We start from the raw sequence: 15,565 nt of genomic DNA, 5'->3' as shown, positions 1-15,565 counted from the left end.
TTCCTGAGTACATAATATCGATTACCATTAGCCGTCTTATTCGCGCACATATGTGTCATGTATTTTCACTTACCATAGGACTTCTACAATTGTACTTTTGTTCTGCGACTACAGTTCCATGCTATTTTCTTCTGCTGTATTGTGTTAATTGCCATGGTGCATGTTGATTGGTTGATTCTAGCGACGATAAATAAAATGCCAGCTCTTTTTCTATGTGTCGTGTTGGAACATTTTAATCTAGAAAGGCAACAACAGCAACCGAAAATATAACTCATGACTTCGAGCGAAAGACTTATAACTGCCCTACTGTCTGCGATGCCCAGTCCCTGAAAATTTGTTGAGTAAGGCATCTCTTTTTGCTCGACCTCTTGCGAAGAAGTCGCTGCTTGATGTTGTGGGTTGATTATCTGCAATATAGCCGTCGTTGTCGTCGTCGGTTTCATCCGCAGGATCAGGATGAGGCTCTGTTGTGGCAATGCAGATGTTGTGCAGCACTGCACAGGCTGCTACTATGGTGCCTGCTATTTGAGGGCGGTAGTAGAGAGAATGGTGTTTGTGCAGGCACCTGAACCTCTGTTTTAGTACACCAAAGCAACGCTCAACAATTGACCGTAATGAAGCGTGGGCAATGTTGAACCTCGCAGCCGGTGAGTCACGTGGATGGGAGCCAGGAACAGGGACTATGAGCCATGGTTCCAGAGGATAGCCACTGTCTCCTGCATAGCAACGTAAGTAGTTAAAGCGCTGGTACCGATAAGATTCTCTACGGAAGTCCGAAGCGTGTACTGCTGAAGTATTGACTCGAATTATAGAACTGTTTTTCTTTCAGCCCCGTATAATCCCTCAAGCTATATACCATGCATAACTGTTCGGCATACCTTCCGATGCGCGCAATCGAATGATGTCAAGTTATTTGCAAATAAGAGGACTTGCCGAGAATGAACTCGTCTGCTAACAGGAGGTTCCCCGTTGCCAGTTCATGTCTCAACGATGACCTTCTCCATCCAAATGCATCATGGGAGCCACCGGGCAAGAGATGGGTCGATATATAGAATCCGCATATTGCCGTCGCAAACCTGTGTCACAGAGCAAGTAAGTGATGATGCATCATAAGCAACAGCAGATTTCTGACAATGTCTTTGTATTGCGGGCGCGCGCACACACATGCTCACACACAAGTATAGCTGAACGCTAGTAAATTAACTAGCACTCGCCTAACTACTCCCTAATATGTGCTTTTTAGCTTTTTTGTCTTCCTGTTTATCACTCCCTCTTTGAATAGAGTGAACATGTCCTACCACCATGACGTTGAGCGCGTGTGTTGCTTTCGGCACCAGTAGACGTCCTTGGTGGTTCCTGAATCGGAGTCCGGTGGTCCCAGAATCGAGATCAGCGTTCCGTCCACTGCTCCTATGGCGCCAGAAAATCGTGGGTCCCGCCGCGTAAAGGATCCCTTGCTGGCTGCCCTTTCAGCAGCGTCACTGGGGAAGCTGATCCACTCATGGCCGAGTGCCTGTACAATTGCTGCGGAAACGGTTCGTACAGCTCGGCTCACAGTTCTCTGTGACACAGACAGGTTTCTATCTGGCCACAATCCCCTGAAAACTTCCTGTGGCGAAAAATCGTAGCGCACTGAGTACTGCTTGCGACATACTTGTTTGATATCTCCAGCCCCCGTAAAAGCGGGTTACCGAACCAAGTTGCTGTGCTACCGTCGCCTTCGCCTCACTTCCGTTCCCCTGGTGGCGGCGGGGCTGCGCAGCGCCACCAGACGGGAGAGATGGCGATCCGATAACCGCGCATCGTCTGCTAGCTCCAAATGCGTCGACGGGGCAGCGCTTTCCTTGGAATGCGGAGTGCGATGCGTGGACCAATGAATGGTCAGAACACCTCAGGGATAACACATCGGGAACAATCGAGAAAGTGTTGATAAGATTATCAACACTTTCTCGATTGTTCCTAACGTGTTCTTCCGCCCTCTACGCTTTCCTCCCCAGGCGAATGAGCGCAGTGATTGAGAGTGGAGGGGCACCAACGCGTTACTGAGGTCCCGTGTTCCACAGCGTTTCTTTGCCTGATTTTGTATAAATTTATTATTTCTTTTTTTTAATCCTAGCCAGCGAGCGAGGCTTGCTTGCTTCACATAACACCAGTAAATAAAATGAGGTAATCCTTCGCCTGTGCCAGTTTCACGGAGCAGCCGTGGTCCCTTGCATTACTGTGACACCTTTCACAAAAAGTCCTGACGACCGCAGGAACTGCTCAAATGTGGCCTAATCCCGGTGTACTTAAGCTTCAAAAACAGTAAACAGGAACAAAAGGAAACAGGTTACAATTCCCATTGCAGTCAGCATTCTGAGGAAAGCGCTGCCCCATCGACGCATTTGGAGCTAGCAGACGACGCGCGGTTATCGGATCGCCATCTCTCCCGTCTGGTGGCGCTGCGCAGCACCGCCGCCACCAGGGGAACGGAAGTGAGGCGGAGGCGACGGTAGCACAGCAACTTGGTTCGGTAACCCGCTTTTACGGGGGCTGGAGATATCAAACAAGTATGTCGCAAGCAGTACCTGTTGCTCAACTGTCATAGTCCGTGACGTGAAGTGCACCCTGCGCAAACCCTCGGCGTTGCGTAGACGGTCACACAGACAACGAACAGTCTCCTTCGACAGCCGGTGATGTCGCCGAAATTCCTCGTTGGGCATCTCAAATGCGTCCTCATGCTCGTGATAAACGCGGCGCCGGCGACGCAGCAGTAAACGCACGGCAACAAAAGCGGCCGCCATCCTTCTAACGAGCTTGAAAGTTCGCCACTATCTATCCTCGAACTTTTCTCGCTAAAAAAAAATGTTGCGCAACGTCATTTTGACGTCACGGAACTTGAGCCACAAGCTGAACTTTCTCTTTCCTTGAACTTTGGATTGATTGACAAGACACGTCGCCACGTGGGCCAGAGAAACGGTCCAACGGCTGTGTTTCCCCATATCTCCGGAACTGTTTACATTGTCGATATCTGCAAAGACACCATCCTTCCGAGCATCCAAAACGTCATTTTGACGTCATGAAAATATTTCAAAGTGCGCGCGTCTCGGTAACCTTGACCTGAAATTTGATTGACAGTCAGGAGCGCTCACATGGCCCACGGAAAGCATCCAATGGTTGCCCTCCCTCCCATTTCTTGAACTTTCTTCGTGTTTCAAGATGCGACGAGTCTAGCACCCATGGTCGTTCAAAATCTCATATCACTCTGAAATGCTCCCGCTTTGCATGTTTTCGGTGTGCCTGTGAAGTGGTTCTAGAAAACATGCATTTGCAAATACAGTCATTTATTTCGGTCTTTATTGCTTTTATCGTCCATAATCAAGATACCTTACTTGCGGCTCTACTTAAATTCTGTCATCCCCATGTATGAAGTCGGCGGATAAAGACGCAATTCAGAGGAGGAAGGTCGAGCAAATGAGCGCGTTCACTCGCCGTTCTGCGCAAGGAATACGTAAAGCGAAACGGGGATGTCATGATATCCACCGTTAAGAATCCACTGTATAAAATCCCAGATTTCTAAATTAAAGCTTTAATATCAAGAATGGCAGAATCATAGTGTTGAGTAATACGTATTACTGACAAACCTGGCAGTATTGCGTGATTTTGACGTCAGAAGAAGTCCGTGTCGTGAATAAAAACCAGGTTTTTGACGACCCTTAGGCCTAGCATGGCGGTCACAGCAGCAAAAATTATTAGGTTAGGTTAGTTTAGATGGATTTTTTTTTTTTTTTTTACAGTTCACCACGCCGTTGGGGGGCTCCCCACAGTTTTGCACGCAGGCAACGCTACGCTAGCCCCGTTTGTGATTTTGAGCATTTGGGATAAGGTGACTTAGGTCGAACATTCCCACGACCAGTCTATCCTACCGACGTTGTAAACCAGTGCGCGACGTCTGTCACAAAGCTCGTGAATATTTCACAGGAAATAAAGGGGACGGGGATATTTGGAATACGAGCAACCAGATTTACCTGATGGATCTGGCATGTATAAATAAAGTGACCAGCGGGGGGCAGCTGTCATCGCGGACTATCGTTGCGCGATCACGTTAATTAATTCTGTGCTGCTGGTTTCTTGATAAATTGCATGTTTTTTTTTTATGACAATGTTTCCAGGAATTCAAAATACAAGAAAAAGGAAAGTACGGGCATACAGCAGGGACAACGTGAGCTGGAAACAAGCGGCGCAAGGGAACGATTGTGTGTTGAGATCAGGTCGACGAAGTGTGGGACTTGGGGGACAGTCACCAAGAATGGAGTGTGCCGTATGTTGCGTGTGTGCACCGCTGGGCATACGGACCCCGACATAGTGCGTCAACTCAGAGGTACAGTGTCTAGACAAACCACTATGACAAACCAACTTTGTCGATGTTCAAGCCCAGTCCACTTTAAACGCTAGGCCATAGAAGTCCCTCGTCGTTCTTCCCGTCATGTCTTTTGTAGATCGCATCGAACTTGCTCGCATTGGGGCTGTGTCAGGCTACTAACCTTTCCGAACAATGTACACTCTAAATCGTTTTACACCTTAAAGGGTGCAAATCAAAATGTTCATGGCGCACACCTTTTAAGGTGTATTTTAACACCCTCATGGCAATTGGTGTGTAAAGGGTGTAACGCCGAATAAAACTGCTGGGTTTTGGCAATAAGCTGGTAACTGTGTATTCACAATTACCAGCATATTGCGTATAATCACGTTGAGGTCCATATATGTATGCACATCAAGGTGATTCAATATGTGTGTAAACATGCACAGCCGACATATAGACAATCATGTATGACATGGCAGCTGTGCATGGCAATGAAGCATGGCAGCTGTATATAGCTTTTCGTGAAACTGTAGACCTTCTCATGACAGGCACCTCCCCCATATGCATATTCATTACTTAGAACGCTGCATTTATTCGTTTCTTCAAGGCTTTGCAGTGTTGTACCCACAAATATCTAACCCCTGTAAAATGCATTACGTTGTTCATTATCCGCGACTCATCATGATGTTTGGTCCTTTCCTGTCGGTATGGTTGTACGCATTTCGAGGGGAAACACCAGCATTTTAAAGATGTTGCTAGAAAAACATTTTAAGAACATAACCTTTTCATTAGCAAAAAGACATCAATTTTATCAAATGTATGTGTGGTCGCAGACCATCACAAATGCCACATCTACTGATAGTTCCAAGTAGATTCACGCAGAATCTATAGTCTATGTGAAAAGTGCGGTTGATAATGATAACACATTTGCTGTTGGCTGTTGTTGCCAAAGAATCTTCAGAGGAGGACTTACCCGTGTTCATTGAGATTGCAGGCATACATGTTATTAACTCTGATACCATTTTTCTCACACAAACATTAACTACAGTTGAGTATGATGAGCACTATCATGTATTTGTTTTGTCTTGCAATGAGGAGCAACGTGTTTTAAGAAATTGAAGCACTATCTCAACAGATCTTCTAAATCTGCATGCATTACCAGATGGTAGACTTGTTGTAAATCCAGGCCATGCACTGTTGTAATGTAAGTTCCTGTTCCCTGTTGTTGTATATATTTACTTTTGTTCATGTGAACGAAAACAAACATACTCCCTTTCTACACCCAGGCGACACACTATCATCATATTTCACCTGAGGGTGTAGTACACCAATGTTACACCCTCAGGAACTTCCAAAACAAAGTTGTAGGGTGTGAAAGGGGTGTGATCTTTGGTAATACACATATTTTACACCTTTAAAGGTGTGAAACGATTTAGAGTGTAGACTTAGCTCCTCACTATGAGGCTCATCATTAGGGCTTCTAGTTTCTTCCTTCCATTAGGGCTTCTAATTACTTCCTTACTACCATAAAAAGCTGCCATCCGTCTCTTGGAGATGCTTGAAGTTGTTCTTGATGAAAATAAGGGACACAAAGTATATATAGTGCAGTTCTCGAAGGCAATGAACAGCAGCTGTCTGCACATAGAGTGTAGATGGGCTAGGTATAGCTACTGAATGTGGCGGATCCAGCGACATTGAGCGCACATCCTCGCGCGACACGGAAGAACTGAGTTTGCAACGGGAGGCGTACGTCTTTTTGTGACACTTATGAACAGCATAAGTGTCACAAAAAAGGCGTACACCTCCCGTTTTCAACAAATCAGGGCAGATAACGATATCATTCGAGATCATGGTTGACTAGGAGCGTGCTATGCGTTCATTTTTAAGAGTGTACTCCTTCCTGGTCACGTCGTATTTCGAGGTGTCGTCCTAGTTAGGTCAGCCCAGTTCATCCTGGTCTTCGTGCTTCGCGGAGTCAGCCCAGCGCCTTCATGGTTTCCTGGTACCTCATAAAGTCGGCCCAGGTCTTTCGGGGAGTCGGCCCCGCTGCTTCATGGCTTCATGGAAGCGAGAATTTCGTGACAAAAAATGTTCGCAAGCTGATCTTACGCTGCTGTGTGCTTTGATTCGTTTTATTTCATTAATTTTATTTGTTGAAAACGGGAGGCGGAGCCTATTTTGTACTATTACGCAAGTGCAAATGGATTTTACCACGTAGCACGCTCCTAGCCAACCATCATCGCGAATGACAACGCTGAAAACGGGAGGTTTTTTTAACAAATCAGGGCGTGAACGGGGTCATTCGGGATGATGGTTGGCTAGGAGCGTGCTATGTGCGTTAGAGCACTGCACAGGCCTAATTTTCAAGCCCGTGCCCGACCCAGGCCCGGCTGCTACGGCCCGTACCCGACTGTTTCTATGCTCAGGCCCGGTCCCAGCCCGCCTCTGCTCTATGTGTTCTCGAGGTCCAGAAGCATATGTAGATTTACTAAAGAGCACAGCGCAGCGAGGAAAAGGACGAAGCTAATTGGTGGAGAGTGAGGAGGTACACCCGAACGGAGCAGCTGTGTTTCTCTGCCGTCAATCCGCTCTGTCCTTGGTGCTTGCTTGCTCAGGAACGCAGTGCGCAGCGGCACGTAGGCGATATGTATGTACTTTGCGGTTCAAGAGAGGCCCACCTCCGCTCTATTGCGTATGCACCGGTGTTAGTTCCTTTTTCGCGAACTCTCACGGGAACGAAATCCGAACACCTAACCTAAGTGACCCTCGTGCCGGACTCTCAGCGCGCACGCCGCACCAATCGTTCCCGAATGTGTGTGAGTGTACGTGTGAAATCCAGACCCATTACACGAGATAAACATGATCACATATAAAAAAAGTGATAGTTCTCAGATGAGAATACCATAACATCCCATACCGAATGGAAAAAAAGTGACATGAAAATTCAGCTGGCCAGTCTCGTGAAATATGTTCAAGTACATACACCACCATGGCCGGTGTTGTTAAGCCCGCACCCGGCCCGGGCCTGGTGGCTGACGCGCGAACCCGGCCCGCATAAAAAACGCAAAGCCCGGCCTGGCGCGACCCGCGGGCCGGGAGGGGCTCGGTCTTTCGGGTAAGCCCAGGCCCGTGCAGTGCTCTGATGTGCGTGTTCGGGGTGTACATCCTCTTGCAAGTTTCTCGAGAAGCAATTTCAACTCAAGCTCTGGTGCCGATATCTAACAGGAAATAATCTGTTGTCGTTATTGTTAGGCCGAGTGAACATGGCTGTCACAACTAAATAATAACACAAAGGGCACTGTACTGTACAATTTTGAATTTAATTGCTGAATTTTATGGATATAAACATTCTTGTCTCTTTTCATTCCACTATAGTCATGTTGCTTAATTTCAAAAGCCGTGCAGACGACTGGATGTGTACCACCACGTGGTTCTTTCGGCAGCGCAACGACGACGGATATCGACGGCAATTCACGACGGGCTTTGCGTCGTTTATCAGGTTTGCACAAAAATCCACTAGCGTTACAAATAGCAAGAGGTATGCATTTCAGTCCTACCCATTCGACTTGCCATCCTAAATGGTACAGCCCATGTAGGATAGGGGGAGAAATAGTAATGATAGGCTGATTCATAGTGCCCCGTATTGGAAGACGTCATTGGTCAGGTAGCTCAAAGCATGTGTGGAGCTTCAAGTATAGGCAAGTCCTATTAACAGCCAGAACGCCTTTTAATCTACAGCTCTTCGCCACCCCGGACTGGACGCAGAAAAACAAAATGTGCACAGTAAGAAGTGTTACCATGACCTTTATTGAAAAACAAAAACATCGTACTTGATGTTGATTGTTTTCTGCAAATTACTTCCAAAGAATCATTTCATTTTTTTAAATTTCATTTCATAGAGGACTGGCTCAGCTTCACCTTATTTAGAAATCTGCTTTTACGGATATACCAGAATTTGATCTATGCACATTTTAACTATCGGATAGCTTGCGCTGATTGCCGCGCGAAGATGATGTTTATTCTACGGCTGAGTACTGTACACGAATCCCACGTCCCTGTCGAGTTATGTCAAAGTTGTAGCTGAGAAACATGAACCTGGACGATGACGTCAAGTTCAGCGATAACTGAAAGAGATAAGGAGTTCTTAAAAAAAGTACACCGTTGGCACTTCCAAGTCGTAGTGAATGATTTTTTTTTTCACACGTAAGTTCATCACGCTGAACTGAAAAACCAATGATGCAAACTAAAAAACAAATATGCAAACAACAACAACAACAAAGCGATCATTCCTTTTTTACTTTCTACAGCACACCGAGACGCCTAAAGTTCGTGTAAAAGAAACCGCTGTGTGTAATGGAAGATTGATTGGGAATATTGCTAGCTAGAAACGCATACTTGCTAGATAAGAGCTTACGCTCTCAAACTCTCAAGGCATGAAAAAGAATCTACCCTTCCTCTGAATCTGAATTCAAGCCTCAATCAATTATGCTTTTAATGTAGGTGTGGAATGCAGCATGCTTCAAAGCTCTAACGGTTCTCAAAAGGCAATTTTTTACGTTGTTCTTTTTTCTTGGAATTGAAAGTTTCAAAGAAAAGAAACTACGAGGCGGAGGCTGGATCTTTGCTTTGGACCGGAGCTGCGAACTCAGGAAACAATAATCTGATCAGAAGCAGAACGCTGTGTGCCGGAAGCTTGGAAGGACTACACTGGGGTGCTAGACTCGTCGTTTCTTGAAACACAAAGAAAGTTCAAGAAATGGGAAGGAGCGCAACCATTGGATGCTTTCCGTGGCCCACGTGAGCGCTCCTGACTGTCAATCAAACCTCAGGTCAAGGCTACCGAGACGCGCGCACTTTGAAATATTTTCATGACGTCAAAATGACGTTTTGGCTGCCCGGGAGGATGGTGTCTTTGCAGATTTCACCAATGTAAACAATACGGGAGATATGAGGAAAGACAGCCGTTGGACAGTTTCTCTGGCCCACGTGACGGCCCGTGTTGTCAATCAAACCAAAGTACAAGGAAAGGGAAAATGCAGCTTTTGGCAGAAGTTCCGTGACGTCAAAATGACGTTGCGCAACATTTTTTTCTACCGAGAAAAGTTCAAGGAAAGATAGTGGCGAACTTCGAAGTTTGTTAGAAAGAGTTACGGCCGCTTTTATTGCCGTGCCTTACTACTGCGCCTCTGAGTCCACACTTATCATGAGTATCGTTTGAAATGCCAAGCGATGGTTTTTGCCAGTTTTACCGACTGTCGAAGAACGCTGTTCGTTCGCTGTGTGACCATCTGCGCAGAGCCTACACTCTCAGAACAGAACTTCACTGCATAGCACGTTGTGCGCGCAGACACGAACGATATGCTTATCGCTTCCGATTTGAAGAGAGAGGGGACACTGGCATTTTTATAGCAGTTATCGCATATCCAAATTGCTATACGCTCCCTCGCTCTTTGAATCAGAAGGGGTAATCCTATAATTCGTCTCTATGTTTTATGGATGACGTGCTTTGCGGTGAAGTTCTGTTCTGAGATTGTAGGATCCACGCAAGGTGCGCTTCTCGTCATGGATAATGATATCACTGCGCACAAGATTGTTGTGTTCTTCACGTACGACATTGTACTTCCCTTGGCCGCAGGTTCCGTGATGTCCTTGTTTTAACGTGGTTTCCTTGTTGCACAAAAATGGGATTTTCCATTAAGACGCGGAGGAGGACAACAGCTTTCCTTCTGATTAACAGATGCATCCTAAATATAAAATGCACACAACAGAGACATGAACACTGCATGTGCAGGGCGTTGGAAAGCGTCGGTGCTCTTCTATGCAGAGGAGCAGCACCGCGAAATGAGCGCTTGCAAGTGCACGGACCCAGGGTTTTTCGGACACGCGACCTTTCGGTCCCATTTACGATGAAGTGGTTGTGTCGTCGCAGTGCGGGCACTAGTCTGTTTATATGTGCTCAAATTTATACAGGGTCATTCTGAAAAAGAAGCCAGCAGATACATATAGAAAGAACAAAATTCCTTCCCGGAACAGCACCGCAAGCGGTACTGCCCCGTCGACCTTTTTATCGGCCGTACCAGTCAAAGACACGGCCCACCCAGGGGTGGACCGCGTTATCAAGGGGCCCTTCTCCATATATGAAGGACCGGCTCCCTTTCGCCTCCCTCCACCGCGAAAGATCTGGCCCCAAAAGGCGAAAGATCAATACGCGGATTTGAAGGGAGACCAGAGAAGGGAGAAAGGAAATAGGAAACAAATAGTTTTCAACCGAAGCGTTGTTGTGTTCACTGATCCCAAATACACGTATAGCACACATGACGATACAGCGGGTGTGTCATGCAATGTGGCACGAAACAGAGGCTTAAAATTTTACTTCGGTGTGTCACTGGCGCTTGTCATCGACTAACTTATGGTGTGACTTGCGCGCACTTTTCGATTTTCAGTCGCGAGAAATATTCTGAATAGATCTCTGAAATGTGCCAAGTCAGCGCAACTTTTTTAATGTCGTTTGTTTTTTGTCTTTCTTTGTGTTTTTCCTTGTCCGTAACAGAAATGGCATTTCCGTTTTCTCAACCAATTTCAACACAAAACACATTACCCTTCAGCAATAAAAATAGCTGGGGAGAATTTTCTTTGCGCAAAAGCTCGACGACGTTAATTACTCCGTCACTTAATGTAGAATACTGTGGAAAGAAAAGATGAGTCTCCCCTTCAGTTCCCTCTTCCATGCTTCTGCTGATAGCGGCAGCAAGGTTGGAACGACGCAGCTATCTGGAGCAATTGTGAGGAGGTTACAAGAAAAGACGTGTCACCGGGTAGCTTCGTCTTTTCGACCTTTTATGCTTTTTTTTGTTTGGACTGCACGGCCGGCAATGTCCATGAATCGTACAACAGTTTTCCGTTTCCTTTTTACCATTACGAGTAACGCGGGTGTTTTGTGATGCCATAGGATCAGGCCTCGAGCCATGCTGTTTCTGTATGTATTCAGTTTGGAAGAAATATTGATTCGTTTCAAAATTAAACATATAGTTCCGCATTCGATTTGGAACACAGTTATGCGCCTTGAGATCTGAAATATTTTAATGTTCGCGCAGCCCAAATATATTTGACAATCTACGGTTTGACCTTAAGTCCTTCAAGGATGTATTGCTCTGCATTTCACTCTTCACCGGAGCGGACAGAAGCGGTGTGCTTTCTCATTCTTCATTCTATTACGCTCGAGCCAGTGGGCGGGTCGCGCACACACTGATCTTGATCGGCACTGACGTAGACCCAACTTCAGTTGCCGGGAAAGGGAAACAATTTTTCTTGAACTTCCGAAGTTCAAAACTCCTCCACGCGCGACGTCATCTTTTGAACTTAGTTCTGCTTTGACGAGTCTAGCACCCCTGGAAGGACTGCAAGTGTGCTGGGGACTCGCCTAGGCTTGGTGGGTTCTTATAAGGTTCTGAAGATTCTCCTTGTTCTGGAGTTATGCTTTTTCGAGTCTGTCATCTCTTCTCTTGGGCTATTGGCAAAGGGCTTGGAACCCCGAAGTGGACGAAATTTCTTATAACTGGCGCCAAACGTGGGGACGTTTCGTCTTTGCCCGTGCTGAGAGAAGCGGGGCGTTTTGAGTAACCTTTTTTGAGTGTATATCTCAGTCGTACGTCCCGCCGAGTTCCAGTGTTCTACGATGTAGCCTGCACCTAAGCCCCAACATGGCTACGCTAACGCACAGTCGAACAGCAGCGCCTGCTGCTCCTGAGAACCCGGACGAGACGCCGACGGAGGGCGAAGCAACCCAACCGGTTGCTCTTCATTCTAGTACCGGAACGTTATGCAGTCCGGAACTTGTAATACACCGGAGCTACTCACGAGCATAGCTTAGCTGTGATCTATGATGGCGCAGCAGCTTGGAACCGGACCCGTTTCACCCAAGCACAGGAACCCCGTTCGTCTGAACGTTCTTGTTCCGGTATTCAGCGGCTACACGGATCCTAAGTCTGTGGACGACTTTATCGATTATCAGGTCCTATTAGGTCAATCAAGCCTACTGGGTCAGCATGGGATTGTCTGACGCTAATTTAATTTCCTGGTTTTTACCATTTCTTTGGTCAGAGATGCAGCTCGCTGGTACAGCTTGGGACAAAAGTTTACGCAACACAGCACTGGGGTATTTCTTCATCGGAGCGGCCCCCTACTAGATAGCAGGAAGATAACCGGCTATCCTGTCCATCTTCCAGTAAATGTGCGCCAGTTTGCTGCCGGGGTGTCACTCCAATGGAGATAGTGACACCCTGTTGTGCCGTGAACTTTTCTCCCAAGCTGTACCTACTGGAGCTCGCTTTCCTGACCAAGGATGACTACAGACGACGCTTCCGCGAGTTCCTGGCCCTCGACTATGAATGCATGATATTGGACTCTTTGAGGATATGTGGACTCAACACCCAGAGGAGAGCCTGGTGCAGTGGCGTAGTGTGAGCGGGGCCGTAGGGGCTGTCGCCCCGGGCGCAAATTATCGACAGTGAGAAAAAACGTTCGAAATGACACTGTTGATCACTTGAAAAGTCTTAATTTTTTAACATTGGGCGCTGTTGGAACGATCTTCTGGGCGAGTCAAAGACGGAGGCGATGGAAGCGAGGTTTGATATACCACGCCGGATATACCGCTTGATATGCATTGCATCCTGTGTGCTTCGGCAGGAGACTGTGGGCATCGAGACAGCAGCACATTTCTTTTTACATGTGAAGCAACCGAAGCGCAATGTCCATGAAGTGCTTTCTACTGGATTGGGGGGGGGGGGGGGGAGAGATTCTGATGCATTCCTCTTATGTGTCTTGTTTGGGGGCGGGATACTCGTTTCGCCAAGGGATGTTGGGAACTACGCCGCTGGCCTCCGCTAATCCGATCGCTGCAGCACCTGTTTCGATGGGCGGACCATAGAGCTTCGCAGGCAACGCAAGCGGGACGTCTCGTTCGACAAGGTGAGGTTTTCGACCGTTCCTGCGGCCCCATAGCTTCGAGGATATAGAGGCGATGGTCCGAGAAGCACGCGCCCTACAAGGAGACTTGGTGGTAGAACTCGCCTATAAGCCTCCGCCTCCGGCTAACCTCACAGTCGAGCGTCGCTGTGTGTGGTCCGCCTATGCATCGAAGTCTAAGGTACAGCCAGCCTGCGGTGCCATTGTGGTCTGCAGACTCGGAGCAGGACCTTTTATGCCACTCACGCGTCTGTCTCTGCGAGCTCTAAACTTTAGTGCTCTAGGTGCTTTAGTGCATAATTTTGCCGCTTATCAGAACTCCACTACCTTCTTGGTACCTTCACACACCAGCGTCTTGGCACCTTTCGCTTACGCCGTCCGGGACTCCTCTTATTCAGCCGGTGACGCAATGCACCACTTTACGCATGGTGTCCAATGCTACTGTCGCGTCCCAAACGTCAGTGGGTCGCTAGCTAGGGTAGGACGGATGACGACGAAGACATCACTTCGTCCACCTTGGCAGCGCGTATAATCCTGAGTACAGACCCTGGGCATATTCCCCAAGCGGATGATGACGTATTTTCTCCGTTCAGGGTTGTGGTACCTCTAACCCAAGCAGCACACAAAATTGGACCCATATTGACTGGTCATTGGCGATACGGGTCCAATATGGGACCCGTTTTGCCAGGATTTCCCCGACCCATATTCGCTCAAACCGTGCAATTGTCCTCATATTGCCCATTTTGAGCGAATAGGGGGAAAATAATGGCAATATGGGCCCCATATTGCCCGTGTACACACCATATTGACTGAAAATGCAGAAAACGGTACGTTCCCGTGTCGCACAAATGGCTAACCAGCACAGCAAGATTGGACGTTGGAGCGTGAAATGCCCAATTCAATACGTCGTTACATCCAACAACTTCCCGCAGACGATACACATTGTTCGAAACAGTCAACACACGTGGCAATCCCGCTATAACTATCACTAGAACTCAATAACTCAATTTTCTACTTGCTGGAAGCAGCCGCCATCTTGCTTCGCGATGCCAATGCTAATAGGTCGAACGGACTGAGAGCCTGGTCGTTTGAGCGAAATTACGCGTCCTACAACTAATGCCCATGCGCGACAGCGGGATACGACGTTTCATACGGGCTAAAATGTCACTGGTTCCTAATGATAACGGAGTTGGGGCAGGTCAAGTAAGCAACACAGCGTTTCATAGGGAGTGATGTCTCTCCTGTAAAGCCTGGTGCTTTCAAGCTACTGCAGGCAGTGTGAGTTGCTGAGGCGTATGTCTGTGGTGACTGCCGACGACAAAGCCGGTCAGCTGGAGCCGCCCACGCAGCGCGCCTGAGCGCGAGGCCGTGCAGAATAAATCATTCCTTCGTTTTTGGGCTTTACCACATGTCTGTCACCGTCACGAAAGTGTTTCCCTCCTTTGTACTCTAGGAGCGGGTTGGAAATTTTTGGTGCATACACTATTGCGGTCCTAATGAATACTCCTGAGGGATGGTTGCATTGGGAGTTCCGTGGAATGGTTGGGTCCTTCAGCAAGACGGGCATAGCACCTGTTCTTCGTTTTTTGGGCGTTGCAGTGTTGTTTTTGTAATGCTGTGCAACTTGGATCAATAAGATCTGCAGAAATGAAAAAGCAAAAAGACAAGAGAAGTAATATCAGTGGTGGATATTAAACCGGATGATCCTTTATTATTATACGGACTCCCCGTTGGCGTTATCGCGAAGATATTGGCGCAATATGGGCAAAATGGGCTTGCCAGTATGGGCAACTCATATTGGTTCCATATTGGCAGATCATATAGGACCAATATTGGCGTGCTACTTGGGAAGGTACGTAGGTCTTACGTGTGCTATTTGCATGACACGGCCTTGGCAAGTCACAGTAGCGGCAGGACAACTTATGAAAATTTACATCGTATGGCGACATGGCCAGAAATTACTTGTTCAATATGCCAAAAGGCGAAACCTCGTGGTGGACTACCCGTTTGTCAGTAGCTGTCCATACCGAGCAACATACTCTGTCAAATCGCTGTTGTGATGTAACAGACCGATATAAGGGACCTTTCCCCCGTAGTCCTTGAGGTAACCAGCACCTGTTTGTGATACCGGATCACTTTACGAAATAAGAAGAAATGTTTCTCCTTAAGACACTCAATTACCGTAAGCTCTGGGACCGACTCCTGGGGACATTCTTTCGGTACGGCTTCCTCTCACAGCTTATTACTGATAACGCATCC

General features: G+C 47.3%; 1 protein-coding gene across 3 annotated transcripts in view; it reads right to left on the bottom strand.

Moving 5' to 3' along the window:
- Window positions 1–265: 265 nt before the first annotated feature.
- Window positions 266–15,565, bottom strand: part of LOC135383673 (cubilin-like) — a 48,001-nt gene continuing 32,701 nt past the window's right edge. For all 3 annotated transcript variants that reach the window (XM_064613044.1, XM_064613046.1, XM_064613045.1), the window contains 3 exons: window positions 1,299–1,609; window positions 934–1,076; window positions 266–716 (listed from right to left, as the gene is read on the bottom strand). In XM_064613044.1, the coding sequence (XP_064469114.1) occupies window positions 304–716; window positions 934–1,076; window positions 1,299–1,609 (867 nt within the window). In that variant the 3' untranslated portion in view covers window positions 266–303. The remainder of the gene's footprint in view (window positions 717–933; window positions 1,077–1,298; window positions 1,610–15,565) is intronic.

Source organism: Ornithodoros turicata, chromosome 2 (genome assembly GCF_037126465.1).
Source record: "Ornithodoros turicata isolate Travis chromosome 2, ASM3712646v1, whole genome shotgun sequence".
Taxonomy (NCBI): Eukaryota; Metazoa; Arthropoda; class Arachnida; order Ixodida; family Argasidae; genus Ornithodoros; species Ornithodoros turicata.
The sequence above is the reverse complement of the archived record's forward strand: the minus strand, read 5'-3'. Positions and strand labels throughout refer to the sequence as shown.